At 40.1% G+C, this 16306-nt stretch overlaps 1 protein-coding gene across 12 annotated transcripts in view; it reads left to right on the forward strand.

Annotated features, from left to right (window-relative positions):
• Positions 1-16306, forward strand: part of sgip1a (SH3GL interacting endocytic adaptor 1a) — a 54331-nt gene that overhangs the window by 33135 nt on the left and 4890 nt on the right. For 4 of the 12 annotated variants that reach the window (XM_067514494.1, XM_067514499.1, XM_067514496.1 and 1 more), the window contains 15 exons: positions 1401-1412; positions 2675-2696; positions 2809-2893; positions 4111-4196; positions 5152-5232; positions 5819-5890; positions 5970-6752; positions 7615-7733; positions 7906-8059; positions 9021-9080; positions 12171-12230; positions 13160-13271; positions 14086-14241; positions 15622-15757; positions 15851-16053. In XM_067514494.1, coding sequence (XP_067370595.1) covers positions 1401-1412; positions 2675-2696; positions 2809-2893; positions 4111-4196; positions 5152-5232; positions 5819-5890; positions 5970-6752; positions 7615-7733; positions 7906-8059; positions 9021-9080; positions 12171-12230; positions 13160-13271; positions 14086-14241; positions 15622-15757; positions 15851-16053 — 2141 coding nt within the window. The remainder of the gene's footprint in view (positions 1-1400; positions 1413-2674; positions 2697-2808; positions 2894-4110; positions 4197-5151; positions 5233-5818; positions 5891-5969; positions 6753-7614; positions 7734-7905; positions 8060-9020; positions 9081-12170; positions 12231-13159; positions 13272-14085; positions 14242-15621; positions 15758-15850; positions 16054-16306) is intronic. The other 8 variants (XM_067514495.1, XM_067514505.1, XM_067514503.1 and 5 more) reach the window with 8 other exon arrangements.

A 16306-nucleotide genomic window follows, 5' to 3' on the forward strand; every position in this document is an offset into this window, starting at 1 on the left:
TACCCCTGGGTTGAAGCTGTCCTGGGCTAAGGTCCCTCAAAATCATTTTGCAGGGCTTATAAACGGGTAATGGAAAATTTTAGTTCAAGCTATTGCTTCAAAAGGAAGTCACACCAGTTATGAGTTCACATATTTTTGCCACACACAAATAGGTTCACAAACTTTCAAGTTTGTGTGACTGCACAGCACATTTATGGCAGTGGCAGATGCATTGGGGCACGTTGGCCATGGTACTCAAGGTACAAGAGCCTTTTTTTTTTTCAGTTGTTTCCACTGACTAAGACATCTTAAATCTGATTTTAATTGGTTCTGGGGTATTTGGCTTCCAGTTCTTAGTGCAAATAAAAAAAAGCCACATGGGGGTAAAGGAAGTGAGGAAAAGGTCAGAGAATATGATTTTTATGTGGCCCACCACAGAACATGCTATTCTACATGCAGAGTCCCCTCAGGCAAAGTCATAGCCAAGCTGAAACTCTTTTCATTTGAACTTCCACACTTACAAAATGTTTACTGTAGCATCAAAAGATTAAAAATGAAACAAATACATTGCCTTGATTCATTTCAATTTTCCTATTTGCACTTTTCAAAACCTCTTGTAAACAGCTTATACAGGGTAATGGATCACAGTGTGGACACTTCCTATTGTTCTTCCTGTTTCTATAGAGCAGCAAGATGCTGATTGGGTGTAACAAACTGTTACACTGTATCTTGCACCAATATATCCAATGAAATTACTGTAATCTCTTTCATCAGCATGCCCCACTCCCCTCTTGTTGCATCACTCATGGCTCACTGCACAACTGGAACAAGCACAAGAGTGAGGGATGGATGGAGAGAGGGTTGATGCGAGGTGGACGTGACACAGACAGATGGAGAGATTTGTGTAGAAATTAAAGGGACCAATGCAGCAGATGGGAGACTGCAAGGGACAGGAAATTCAAAGGGATTAATACGCAACAATTATAGTTTTAATACAGCATCGATCAGTTTAAGAGATGGGGATGGAGCCAGTTGGAAATAAAAATGATCGGAGGATGGAATGGAGCATGTCTGCAGGGTATTTTGGATGATGGCGCTTCACACATATGATTAAATGTGAGCAAATATTCTAGTCCACCTTGAAGTGCTCTCAACAGACGTTCATAAGTACCGACACACAGATCAGTTTGAACAAGTCCTCAATCAGTTGTTTCCTTAGAGCCAGTTGTCTTGTTATACAAGGTTATAAGATATAGAAAATCAGAAGATAGTTCTCACAAAATCTCAGAATGATAGGACACTCATTCCCAAATCTGAGCTAAGGCCAAAGGTCTTATTCTTCTCCAGATATGATATCGGCTTTACTGATTTGTTACTCTCTGACCAGGTATCTCTTCTCTCTTCCTTTTTGCTGGTCACAGAAACGTAGCCCGGTAAGTGTCCTTTTCCATTCCCTGGGTTCAGGCTAAATATGTCACATGGGTTCTTGTACCATTTTGCTTGTTTCCCTGGGTTCAGTTGAATGAGAATGAAAATACATAGGTGGGATCAGGGACTAAATCAAGAAGTCAAGTCTGTTTGTTTTGATTAATTATACATATAAATGATTAAATATACATGTATATCTAAATATGTTTTTCAGATTCTCATGATCACTAGTGTGCTTCTGTACTTGTTTTCATCTTGAATGGCTTCATGCTTGGTCTCTGTAGTCGGGGAGAATTAGCATTTTTGACAGCTGGACCTTTTGATGTCTTAGTTTAGTCACTCCACATCGTCATGCCTTCTCATCTCCCCCTGTCTCTTCCCCCTGCCTTCATCTGCCCTCTGCCTTTCTTGGCTTCCTGTATCCCTCTCATGGTGAACTCATACAATAGTCTAATGCTGGAGAGGGGATGTTTGTGCAAAACTGAATTCTGGCTTAGCTTTGTTACACTCCCAACTTTATCAATGTCAAACGTTCTCTAGTACCAAGGACGGCGTCTGTACATGTGAAATGCATGTTTTGAAAGCTTTCCAATATCCCCATCACCCCCACATTAATGGCAGTTTTCTATTTCTGTCTTACTTTTTTTGCACTTCAGTGTGATTTATTGTGAAAGTTTTACATCCCCTTAATTTAAACTATATTTGTAATTATATATAAGTTTTTCCTGTTGTATCTGACACAGCTGCAAAGGACTTTTCTTATAAATCTTTGTGCTGCGTTCATTTACTCACTTAGAAAAGTCCAATGATGAAGATGCTATTACAGTACATAATTAATTCCATTAGCTAACATATATACCATTATGTTTTCAGAAAATTTTCAATAGTTTGAATCTGACGACTTTTTATTGCTAGATATAAGAGAGACTCATATTGATGCTACCACTAAAAGCACCAACATCCGGGTAGTTTGTAACATACAAACCCCGTTTCCAGAAAAGTTAGAGCACCAATAAATGAGAATGCAATAATTTGGAAATTGTTTGAAACCTAGTTTTGATTGTAAAGAAAGACAACACATCGGATGTTAAAATGTTTTTTCAAAAATATTTGCTCATTTTCAGTTGGATACCAGCTGGAAATGGGGTCTGTAGATGGAAGAAGTGCACAACAAATGCAAAGTGTCAAATAACTTTAACTTTTAATTGTTTACATCCTGAGGTTTTATTTCTTTTTTCATTTCATTTGTCTTGTTTTCATGTCACAGGGATTGAAAAGGAACACCTCCAGTAAGTACCAGTCTGACTGTACCACAGGCCTGGCACACTTTTTAATAATAGTGGACTAGGAGAATGTGATGAACAATCACATGTGGTAAACAAATTTAATTTGTGTTTTCAGGTGAGGAGATTGCCAGACCGAGACGAGTCGCCCCTTCTGTACCCACTGTGGTCCCCACACCAGCTCCAGCACCACAACCCCTTAGGTAGGTATTTTTTCTCGCAGAGGGAAGGACAAGCCTGTGCTACTTAATTTGAAGGTACCTGCTGCTGGAATCTTGTGCAATGTTTCTTTACAGACTGATTCATATAAAGGTTGTGCAAGTGGCTTTTTCTGAACCTTTTAACTTGTTCTACCACACACTGGTTTAGGAAATGCTATCTAGCTTTTATGGGCGGAGATACAGACTCCCTTTTACTGTTTTATATCACCCAAGGATAAACTTATGCCTTTTAAAGCAGTGCAGTAGACTGAGTAAAGCATTCTTGTGGCAGATGAAGTGTTTATGCTAAGAGAGGTTATAGATAGCCATGATGTTCATCCTAATGTAGTAGTGCTTAAATGTCACCATTAGGCTTCACCAAGCATCTTTGGGAGTTTGGACCTGCAGTCCCTCCATGATACAGTCTGTCATTATTGGACAAACAACTACATGCATGTGTTGAACCACGGTTTTCTAACTTCTGCTGAAACTTTCTAACTTACTTTCATTAAACAGGGACCCTGGGACATATAGTTACTTTTGTGTTAACTGAAAAGTTTGAAAAGCAATACCGTAAAAAAAGCTTTGACCTCATGGGAAAAAGGAGTCATCTTTGGTCTTTGGAAAATACCATTTTATTATGATTTTTTCTTTTCCAACCAACTAAACATAATATGTTTGTGATAATAACTGTTTATTTTGCTGAACAGCCACTTGTGGGTTTAGTGAATCTGCAGAGCTGTCACTGTTTATCTGTCCAACTGTAATGTGCTGTGTGCTCTGGGAACTAAATCACTGGTTCTTTTAGTATTAATGTGAAAAACAGTGTTCAATGGTGTTGTTATTGTTATTCCTGTTCACATGAGTGGACCTTTAGTCATATTACATGGCTTTGTCATTTGTTTGCTTTTAGGGTGAACATATTTTTGCACTTGTACTTCACATGGCAGCAATCACACACTGTGTGATAGTCATGTGTTTAAAATGAATGCACTCCAACATGTTGGATAGTATCGAACTTGTGGTGTATGTGCACTTGTTGTTGTTCCCTTAGGATAAAGGTTAATAGCGAATGAGTATAATATGATTTAATGGCTATGGCATCCATTGGTCCAGTTACCTGCTGGAGTTGTTCCTGTGTCCACTGTCTGTCACTGGGCAATATTGTAAATGCACACTACTATAACAACTTATCTGTTATTGTCCTTCCTGTGTTGCAGAAGTCAACAGACACCGGTCCCTGAAGACAGCACAGCCTTATTTGGGCCTCCTTTGGAAACTGCCTATGGAGAACAGAAAACTGAAGGTAACCCCCTCCTGCTGTGTTTTTGTCACTGTATAATTCTGTCTCATTATGCCTCTGGTTTTGGCTTTGTATTAGTTCTTAGAATATGTGGTGGTGGTTGTTATCACCCTGATTTTTCTTTTTATATTTCTTTTGTATTATCTTTCTAAGTCAGCTAAGCCATACTTGGCTGCCATAGTAGATACTCTCTCTGTCTCTCTTCTCCTTACTCTAACATCACCTCTCATCCCACAGGCTGACTTTACTGTACAGTTGTGGATTCGCTCAATCGCTCTTTGCTAACGTCAAATTTGAAGTTGACACGCTGAGGTTACGCTCATCTGCACAATGCACCCTGTTAATATGTACAATGTGCAATCACTTGCCCTCATCCAGTCCAATGCGATTTTTGTGACACAGGCTGTGGGAGTTTCTTTGCTGTAAAGCAAATACCATTTTATGCCATGTGCATAACTAACATCAACTCTGCAAAATTCTATATTTTACATTTATTCAGAGCTATAAAACAGCTTTGTGTTGGACACTGGCAAGAATATAATCAGTGTGAGTAAATAATAATTGCAGCTGTGTGTGTTTGTGTGTGTGTGTGTGTGTGTGTGTGTGTGTGTGTGTGTGTGTGCGTGTCACGGATAAACTCCTCTTAGCTTGACAAATGAAAATGTACACTCATTAGCCTGTGTTACAACTACTCTAATGTATAAATGAATTCTACAATAGATACAATACGTTTCAAGTATTTAATGGTTGGATTTATAGCTGAATGGAGTTTGGACAGATGTTATTCTTTTTCCCTTTTTTGTTTTCTTAGTGAGGCTAGGAATTAAAGTACATTCAACCGCACCACGAATTGAAGCCCAGACCATTAAGATGAATTAATTCAAGCCATGAAAATGAGAAACCATCCAGTGTTTTATTGCTAATGCCCCTGACATGTTCTGTCCCCTCCTGAACTTAGTGGCTCTGTCTGAGTCTGATGTGTGGGGGACTCCTCTCTCAGACCCTGAATCCTCTTTGACGAGATCCTTACCTACAGGAAGTAAGTTTTTAATTTCCTGCATATTGTGCTGCACTTCCTCCTCTCCCTGGAATGATCGCACACACCTATCACCTCGCCTCACAAACACCTCCATTATCCGACTATTGAACAGACCTGCAAAGGGATCCAACCAAACAGCTGTGTGAAGATAACACTCACCTTCTCCTTATTAACAGCCCTTTCATCTCATCAGCCATTTCACAAGCAAATGATCCATTCTTTGTTGAAGTTTCTAATTTCAACAGCTGTCTCCCACACTGCACCAACCTCTGCTCCCTCACGGTCCATGCGTTTGGCATGGTAGTGACTGAATGCATCGTGTTGCATGAATTATGATTTGTGGGATCATCACGTTGTTGTGAATGTGATTGGCCGCTGGAAATTGTACCTGTCATGTATGGTCCACATGTTTTCGTTTTATATTTTTTCCAAGGTCAGCCTTGAATGCAGCCCCCTTGTATGCAAGATTGCTGAGATGTGAAAAGTCTTCAATAACATAAATTGTCGTTCGCTTTAAACTTGTCATGACTATGACTGATTGGAGACATTTATTGTTACATTTTTATTTCATTGCATATTATTGCAGCTCCACCTCCACTTCCACCTAAGAATGTCCCAGCCTCTCCCCCGACTACTGGGCCTCCCATTGCAGGTGCTGGTAAGAAGTCTTTTTATTTCAGCTTTGGTGTCCTCTCCAAATACAATCTATGACTGGTCACCACTTGTCTTTGTTTCAGAAATGTCGGTTGAAGCAGACATCTCCGTCAAGAAGCCCTCTATAGCTGACTTAGACAATATCTTCGGACCAGAGCAGGCGCCCCCTGCTGGTGAGGATACAGGTGACATGTGGGTTTGCTTCAGTGAAGAGTCTTCAGACCGGTCGTCTCTACCAAAAGACACCGCACGTCCACTCCCCTGCTCTCCTCCTCCTCCAGAGGAACCAGCACCTCCACTACCAGTCTCCCCACCACCATCTGAAGCCCCGGCTACTCCAGTGCATACATCACCACCACCTCTCCCTACCTCTCCTCCTCCAAAAGAAGATGCCACCCCACCTCTACAAACCTCACCACCTCCCTCAGAGGACCTGGGTGCATCTCCTGTCCCCTCAGTTCCTCCTACACCTGCGGACCACAGTCCTCCCACACTAGCCACCTCACCACCCCCTGAACCACCAAAGGAAGTTGCATCTCCTTCTGCTTCCTCTCCCGCCCCTCTGAACTCACCTGGCAGTGTCCCCCCAGCCGTTGCTCCCAAAGCAAGCACCCCTCCAGCTGTGACTCCTCCTTCTGAGGAACCAGCAACATGCTCCATCCCCCCACCTCTTGTCCTGTCTAAAGAGGAGCAGCCCAAGAACACAGACACCACCCAACCCAAAGAGGATGAAAATGAAACTGTCCCCTCAAACAAAAATGTTGGCCAGGGTAGCCGGAGTACACCTCCCCAACCTCCTCCCCCCACATACCGTGCAGTGGTTTCATCACCAGGACCCACATCTGGAGCTGGTGGCACAAATAGCGGTGAGGATTTCATGATTCTAACTGGAATATGGTTTAGAGGTGATGAATTTTTAGAGCTTACATTAGTGGAATTATCTTGTTTCCAGTGGCCTGGAAAATTATTAAATTATTTGTAGTTGTTAAAAATACAACATGTGCCCTGGAACAGTATTAAAATGAATAATACTCATAGAAATTGAATTATAAAACACAGATACATTTTTCTGTCCAGTCAGGTAAATAACAATATCAATAGGATATATATGTAAAAAGTTACTCTCCAGATTTCCCTACAACTAATTTCACCACCTGAGCTGCACCTAGTGATTGTGCAGTTTTAGCCCCTAAGATCTTGAGCTGGGAGGGGTACATTTTAATGAAACAGTAAATTTAGGCTAGTAGTTCACAACAGAAAGTGTGACTAATACCCGAGTACAGACTGAAACAAGCAAGTGCTTTATAGATATAATTTGTCTGTTGGCAGCTTTTGGAAAAAACTCAATAGTCCGTGGTGGCAGACACCCATGGGGAGGCAGCTTAAATAGGAGGTTGTCTGTTCTTAATCCTCTGTAGAGGTGTGCGTAGTGGAAAGTGACAATGGCCCCCTGAAGAGAAAAAACAATTGCAAGTGAAAATATCCTCTTGAATGACAAATCACTCTGGGTCATTATATGAAACATATTATTTGAGCCTGTTTGAAGGACAGTTATACATGCCTTTTTACACTACCATGTGTTTGGACAGCCTTATAACACAAGACTGGTAAAAACTAAAAAAGGGATAATATTCACCCAAAGTATTTTTCATTTATGCTCTGTAGTAGATTTCCAAACTGAAGTGTTTTTTATTGGAGCCCCTGTATTTTTTTAAATCTTTTCTGCAGGTTCCTCTTCACCAGTTCGACCTGCAACTCCTTCGTCAGTCAACCCCACTCCTCCACCGCCTCCCCCTCGGCCCCCCTCACGGCCTAAACTTCCTCCAGGGAAGCCCAGCATAGAAGGGGTAAGAAATGCTATTGCGGTGTCTTCAGCGAAATAATTTTATATGGCTTATAAGAACTTGACATAGTCGACATTTAATTTCTTTAAAAACACCAACGTAAAACCAAAGCCAGCAAAGAAATGTATACAAAAAGACCCAGCTACTTTTTTTCTGACTCGTTTTGTCCTTTCAGAATCGTCCATTCAGCCCACCAGTCCACTCAGCTAGCCCCCCCACTGTCGCCCCGTTGGCACGGGCGGAGAGCACCTCCTCCATCTCGTCCACAAACTCCTTGAGTGCTGCCACCACCCCAACCGTCAGTAAAGAGCTCTCTTTGTCTGTATCAGGTGTGTGCATCATTAACTGTAACTTGACTGCACACTGTGGAATCATGCAGTTGTGCACCTTTGTTGTGTGTTTTTTATTTTTGGGGGGAAGTTGTAACAGTTTCCAGCAATGCTGTCCCACCATAAGATAAATACCATACACCCTAACAATATAGATATGTAGGCCATTTAAAAAGAAAATTACTGTGGAGCACATACAAAATTATGACTACAATAATTTTGTATAGTAGTTAATAATAATGTAAACTTCTACTTTTTTCCTGGATATAATCTTGGTCCAGTGAATCATTACCGATAATATTTTGTCTTGTTTATGATGCACATAGACACAGGATGAGTGGGAGGTGAGAATATGAAGCAGGGTGTTAATTTTAGCGCAAACATTCTCTGCAAACCTTTCTTTAACGGATTAATAACAAAACTACACTTTCTACTCCTTCATGTAACTTTCGAGGAGTTACTGTTGCAGGACCCTGCAGTGCAGTAGACTGTAACGTGGCTGAGTCATCATGGACTAAAAAATATAAACTCTGGAGGCAGTAGCAGTTACATAAAAACAGAATATAGTCCCTGGTTGGGGTTTGTTTTTAAGTAGATTGTCATGCCAAACAAAGAGATACTTTCACTAAATTCACACTGTATAATTAGTGCCTAATATAACTGCATGGAGATTTCCCCTGAATCTCAGATAATGATTCAGACATGTTATTTATGGAGGCTTTGTTGATTGGCCAACAATCTAAAGGTCATGGAGACAATTTTAATTATAAACATCATTTTTCTATTTCCAGTGCTCAGTGAGTTTGACATTTTCACCACATTTTTGGTTAAGACGTATTGTTGTTTTTTAATGGTTTGTTTTCTGTGTGCATGGCAGTAATCACATGGCTTTTTTTGTTTTGTTTTGTTTTTTCTCCCTGCTTTGCCATTTTTACCACCTTTTGTCCATTTGGCTTATCAGAAGAAGATGCTTTTATAGATAAACTGCCCACCTTTGAGAGACGCTTTGATTCATTTGCAGGTATAGTAAAGATCTCCTCAGAAATAAAAAAGGGGGAGAAAGATTGTTCAGCTTTCCTTCCATCTTTTCCTTATCTTTTAAGATAACATTAAACATTAAATTAGACACAATGTCATTCCATTGCTCCTAAATCCCGATTTGCTCACAGATGTAGGGACATACTATGATCAATTTTGCCAGTCGTATTCTTTTTCCACATTGTTTTTATCTTGCCAACTTATACCGTCCCACATAATTCCCAGGCATTTAATACATACAGTATGACACCCTTTCTCTCTATGCTCTGTGCATATATACCCTTCATATCCCACTTGTCGCCATAAGAGACCAGGAAGAACAAACTGTGGTGACACAAAACACTGACTTTTTTTCCTGGAAAAAAAAAAGTTTAAACTGTGCTCCCCTTTCTCCATCTGCACACTCGAGAAACATTTCTCTCTGTTTTTTGACTGTGCACCAGTGACTGTCCTGCCATGTCACCATGGAAACCTCCTGTGTGTGTGTGTGTGTGTGTGTGTGTGTGTGTGTGTGTGTGTTTGTGCACGTGCGTGCAGAGTGTAATGCAATCGCTCTTAGATTTCTTTCCTGTGAGTCTGCACCACAGGAATGGTGTAGAATGTTTATGTGTTCAATGGTCTGAAGAGCTCCTTATCTCTGGGCCCTCAAGGTCCACATTGTCTGTCTTTCTTTCTCACCCACAAGCACACACACACACTGTCAGATCAGCACTTGCAGTTGCACTTGCAGAGTCGTTTGAAGTCTGGTGTTGTGAATTAGGCTGAATCTGGCAAACAGCAGGTGTTTGGTATGCATGCGACCCTTTCTACTTGTGGAGTAGCACCACACAGCTTTAAGTTCAACCAGGCTTTACTGGCCATAATGCCTCTATCTACTCTCATACTCAACCTCTGACGCCCACCTTTCACACCTGTCACTCAATTGCTCTCCAGCTATAGAAAAGTACAACCCGAAACCCCGACCTCCCCATCGGAACACCTGCCCTTTTGTTCTCTCCATGAAGCTGCTCCCATCGTTCCATCACACGACACCAAACGCCCTACAATAAAACAAGCCTACCCTGCTGTGCCATGAGTTTGTGTTCAAACAGAGCCACTAACAGGAGCATATAGACACAGTAGAGGCCTTGTTGTTCCTGCATTCTTTGTCGTTGTAGTTATGTTTTTTTATAGGAAATAATACCATATGTAAATTCTGGTGTGCTTGCTGTATTTATAGTACAGCTACTTTTCATTTTAGGGGCGCAATCCTCCCCATTTTCCACTTCTACTACAAAGATATCGTGACCAGCAGAAATAGATTATTTCAACAAAAGCCTTTTAAAATGAAGTTGGTAAGTCTGACCTTTAGTTGCCCAAAGATAAAGGATACAATCACTACATTCTTGGTTGTTTCATTTATCGAGTAATCCACCGGCTCACAGCGTTGTTTGAACTCATGTCATCTAAAATGAAGAAGTACTCAATGTGACCACTCTTCACAGGTTTAAGTTGTCTCAAAGTTTTTTAGTATTTTCAGTTGTTCAGTTCTTTAATTTAAAATGTGTTACAGGCAGCAATTTCAGAAAAAAAAAATGTAGAGGTCAGGACAAAATAAGCACAATCTAAATGACACTAACCCTAAAAAACAAAAATTATTCTGTGAAGAATAAATATTTAACATTATTCACTTGTGATCCCTCAACTCTAGAAACTCAAATGTAGAAACTCCGATAAATAAATACAATATCAGTTTTCACATTAATCAGGCCTAATGCTATGGTATGCAATAGTTACCAATACATTTACTAACAAGTGGGCCAAATAATGAAGAGCACGCAGGATGTAGACAACAAAAGGATGTAAGGAACGTAAGCACCATGGTTTATTTATGGTAGCATTAGATCGCAGGATGCGGCTGAAAGAGACAACATGCAGGATATACATTACTCGATACAGTAGTCTATTGTTCTTAGTCCGAATTACACCAGGAGCTTTGCAGCCTTTTGCCCATCATCCCCACCACTAGGCCAGTACATCAAGCGTGGGATAATGTTTGGCTGTTTGTCCTTTAAGCCTGACAACTGGCCAGTTTACCACCACTGGTAAACAACTGGTAAACAAACAAACACATCTGTTTGCGTTCTAGCCTGACGAGTACTGTTTTTTTTTTTTTTTAACCAGCTGATTCTAGTCAAAATATTTGGGGGTTTAAATCGAGCAATGATTTGAAACAAAAATATGTACTTATTGGGCCGTTTGACAGTTGGAAAATAAGCCTGCTGCGGCGCTACTAAACATACTGTTTCCTCAAACATAATCCGTTTACATGCAATATTTGGTTGTCTGCATTAAGATATTATTGGCTAATATACTGTATCATTTTGGCTAATGTATCTAGTCCAGCTCTCTATATAGGCAGTTCGTTGGTGATTCACTTAAAGGCAAACATAACCAGAACGGTCTGAACACACTTAATGTTGTGTCCTGACCCAGCCCCTGAAATTGGGACACAGCCTCTCCATGCACCACGGTTCCTTTGTGTCACTGCTCTGTGGTCTTAGTTGCAGGGTGCAGTTAGCCTCGATCTATTTTATAATTTTTCAAGTGGAGGGCTGAAAGAGACCCACATTCCTAACAAAATTATTTGATTTTGGGGAAAACATTGACTACTGTGACCAGACTGTCTCATCTTGCGATCCCTCTCGGATGCTACAGCCTCATATTCCTCTCTTCGTTTCCTGTTTTGTACATACTGTAAACGAATGGACGCGCCCGACCCTTTCTACAGCTGACTCCTATTTTTTCTCGTGCATGCAAACGCCCACAAATAAACATCCCGCATCACCCATATTGTTACATGTTCTGTCCTGGCGGTGCTTCGGCATTCCGTCCCCCTTCGTCTCCAGCCTCCACCTCTTTGTTTCACTTCACTGTGACGTGTGATTAGACCTGCCATGTGAGACTCACGCTACTGTCCTTCTCTCCTTGCCCCTACCTCACCCACCCCCCTGCCTTTCATCCCTCTTCCTCCTCCCTCCTCCTCATCTTTTTTTCCCAATCCCTCCTTCCTCCACCCCTCAACCCCACACAGAGAATGACCAGCCATCCCTTGTATGGTTTGACAGAGGGAAGTTTTATTTAACCTTTGAAGGTAAGTTTCCTCTGCACCAGGGTAGCGTGCACACACACTCTTTTGAGGCTCATTTTATGCAAGCTTTGCCCCTCCCCTGCCTTGCCCTGCCCTGCCCTGCCCTGTCTTTCCTCTTTCCCTTCTCCTCCATTATCATAACCCAGGCCATGCTGTCCCCTGATTGAGCCCCTTCATATGCATTCACCTGTACTCTTAACTTCATTTTCTGACATTGTTCATTCTGGTTTTGTCTGCACTGTCTGCTTTTCGTTCCCTGAAAAATCATCGTTCTGTGTGTACTAATCTTTTTGGTGCCACTTTTCCCCCCTTTCGGTCATATGGTTTGATCTAAGGCTCTTTGATCTTCTTTGATCTCTTTTAGAATATTTCAGCTTTAACAGCATGTCTGGAATAAGCATGCAGATGTCTCTCAACTTTACTATATTTCTGCCTCTCTTACCTTTCTCATCTACCTGTGCTTATTCACTTAAAAACTACTGTATAAAATGTACTGTATACAAGTTAAAAACTTTTCTGGGTAATAGGTTTATATAAAAAGGTGTTTAGTCCTACAATTTACTGTCAAAGAGCAGAGAGAAACGATATACTACCACCTTACTAACACAAATATTTGTTCTCCGTTCAGATAGTTTCAAAGTTACATTTCATCAGTTTGTTCACAATGTTTGTTTCTCATTTCCCCTACACACTATGGGTTGTGTTCTGAATTATAAGTTAGAACATGAAAAATATCTACTCTTTAATCCACTGACATTGTGAAAATAACCATAAGCGTTACAAATTACTATAAGCAAATATACACATAGTCTTTACTTTAAACAGAAAAACAGAAAATCATAACTAGTTATGGACATAATATAAAATATAGGTCTTGTCATTTACCATTTACCATGTGTGTATTCATATTTGTGTGTATGTGTTACCTCCAGGCTGCTCCAGAGGGCCCAGTCCCCTCACAATGGGGGCTCAGGACACTCTTCCTGTGGCCGCTGCATTTACAGAGACAGTCAACGCCTTCTTTAAAGGAGCTGATCCCAGCAAGTAGGTCACACAAATGGTTTTCTCTAATTAAAGGGAGCAGCATGTTTAAGTCTCTTTTAAGCTGATACTTAATGTACATTTCCTTGAACTTTTCTAAACTGCCTATAAAGCATTTTTTAAACAGTAAGTATAAGTGTAGTAGTATTTCTCAAGAATTTTAACTTCCTATGAAATATCCCTGAGTGGTGGATGAATTGATAACACACAGCATCAGCTATGTACAGCTCACATAAATTAAGTGTTAATAATATATGGATTCACTCACAAACATACTGAATTATTTGTCAATTACTCATGCATGTGCACATATCATCTAGGTGTCATCTAAAGTACTTTAGAGAGTGTACAATGTTATACTCTTTAAATATTACAAATAATTATTTTTCTAATATTGCTTACAAAATTGCAGGAAGCATTATATTTTCCTTGTTGGCAGATACATTAATAATAATCGCTTTCAGACTTTCACTGTTATGTTTTTATGCTGCTTGCTGTATACATGTTAAATTTATTATAATAATAGGGCATGTACGTATAATGTCTGGTTGAATTTTCCAGACAGCACTCGGCATCATCTGATTTTATGTTTACACCTCTTTGATGTGGGATGAGGAGCAGAGAGGATTAATCTATGCAGAGTTAATTTATATATTATTAGTGTTTAATATTGTTCAAATTTTGATTTACAAACTGGTGGAGGCTATAGGGCCACACATTGTACTAAGAGATGGCACTTTGAGAAACGGATAAAAAACTATCGGGGAAATCAAGAAAATAAGGGTGTATTGTGTATGTGTGTTCCTCTTTCACTCAGGTGCGCTGTAAAGATCATAGGTGAGATGGTTTTGTCGTTTCCAGCAGGAATCACACGACATTTTGCCAATAACCCGTCCCCCACTGTGCTCACCTTCAGCATAACCAACTACAGTCGACTGGAACATGTGCTGCCTAACCCCCAGCTCCTCTGCTGGTAATGACACAGCTGTGAACTCACCACCTCACTCTGAGAAAGAAACTGAAAAAATAACTAGGCGGTGTCAAGAAGTGAAAAGATTACCTCATAATATTTACTGCCTCTCCACGTACTGTTCAAGCGCAAATTTATTGTCTAACTTCAACCCCATCCCTGAGTTTTTTATGTGTTAACCAAACTTCATTGTAACTAAATCGAATTCTGTCATTCGCTGTGTATTATATTTAGTGCTAATATTAAATTCACTTAAAGCTGCGAGGCATTATAATATGGCATGATGATATTTGCTTACACAATAGTTGTCTCCATGGTACGTAATAGTTGCAGAGCGAACTTGATTAGTGTAGCACATTTTATGTCTCAGTATGCATATAATATACAGTATATAAACGGTATATAAATATAAAAGTTTGGTTGTGAAGTGATGAGTAAAGATCAGTGAGTTCATTCCAGTTGAGTGCTGAGTCATCATAAGATCATCTGAGTTTTCAGACAAACAACCTTGGGCTGAGGTCAGCTTTCGTTTCTTGTTCTCTTTGAGTCATATTTGCACATCGGTAAAATAGTCCATAAAAACTACACTCTGAGCTCCATAAAATAATTTATGTTAATAAACTGACAAAATCACTACTCATTACTTAAACGTACAATATGTGATCTTCTTTACTGTTTTTTTATTTTTTGTTTGGAGCATATTTCTACAAAACAAACTATATTTTAGTGTGGAAAGGTGTTATTTGCTTGAAAAACCAGATAATGAAATTCACTTCAGTTTAATTTCCAACCTTCCATTTGATATATTGTGTAATTCTATTGCAGTCCCTTTTTAGGTCACAATTATACATATAATCATAGTGACAGAGCAGCACCAGACAAATTCAATAAGCAGGACAAGATAAATAACAGTGTAGAAATAAAACTACTACAGGAACTGCAACCCTGGGTTCTGTTGGGGCATCCACTGAGCTTTGCTTTGTATAATAATCTAAAATTCTCAAAGATAAGAAGATGATGTTTTTCTCATATCCTGCGGTGTTGATACTGCAGTTGTTTATATTATCTACTGTTGTTAAGCTTTGTATGTTCAGGGTCACTCCAGGAGGTTTCTTGCTATGTTATTTACTTATGTTATACATTATTAATATTTACTGGTGATTCAAGTCACTCAATTATCTTTGCTTAAATCCTATATAGCTGTAGAGTAAGGCACAGACTTTTGTGTCTCATTGTAAGAATGATGTCAAAAGCTACGTGCTTCATATTTCCCTCAAAAAAAAGTCATGTTTTTTTCTCGGATCTGAGGTGCTGCTCACAACTTTTAGACTGTATGATAGAACACTTTCATGATCATGCCTTTTGTACGCGCTTTGTCATCAGCGATATCACCGCACAAGCCAAGGCTGATGCCAAGGACTTCTGGGTGAACATGCCAAACCTAATATCCCATCTAAAGAAGGTGGCGGAGCAGAAGCCACAGGCAACATACTACAACGTGGACATGCTCAAGTATCAGGTAGCCATGGATGTCATAGCTCACTCGCTAAGCTAAGAGATACAAAAGTTTTGATAATATATTGTTAGACTTATGGTTATTGTTTGCGTGTAGGTATCGGCACAGGGGCTTCAGTCCACTCCGCTGAACCTGGCGGTGAGCTGGAGGTGTGAACCCACCAGTACTGACTTGAGGATAGACTATAAATACAACGGGGAGGCCATGTCGACGCCAATGGCCCTTAATAACGTCCAGTTCCTTGTCCCTGTCAATGGAGGGGTTTCAAAACTACAGGCAGTCTTACCTCCTGCTGCATGGTACAGAGAAGACATCCACCTATTATTTAATGGGTAGTCAGACCAGGATGATATGGGAAAGATGAGGTTTAGATGTTTTTGCTGTTTTTTTTAATAAATATTTTTTTTGTTGTTGCGTTGATAAACATGGTTTAAGAATAATCAAAGGAAGCCTCCCATAATGCCCATGATCTATATCTGCATTCACAATTGTATCTTATTTGTTCTCTTTCAGTTTCAAGTGTGGAACATTTTATTTGTGTCCTCCTGTGAC

This window comes from Channa argus, chromosome 8, assembly GCF_033026475.1.
Source record: "Channa argus isolate prfri chromosome 8, Channa argus male v1.0, whole genome shotgun sequence".
Classification (NCBI taxonomy): Eukaryota; Metazoa; Chordata; class Actinopteri; order Anabantiformes; family Channidae; genus Channa; species Channa argus.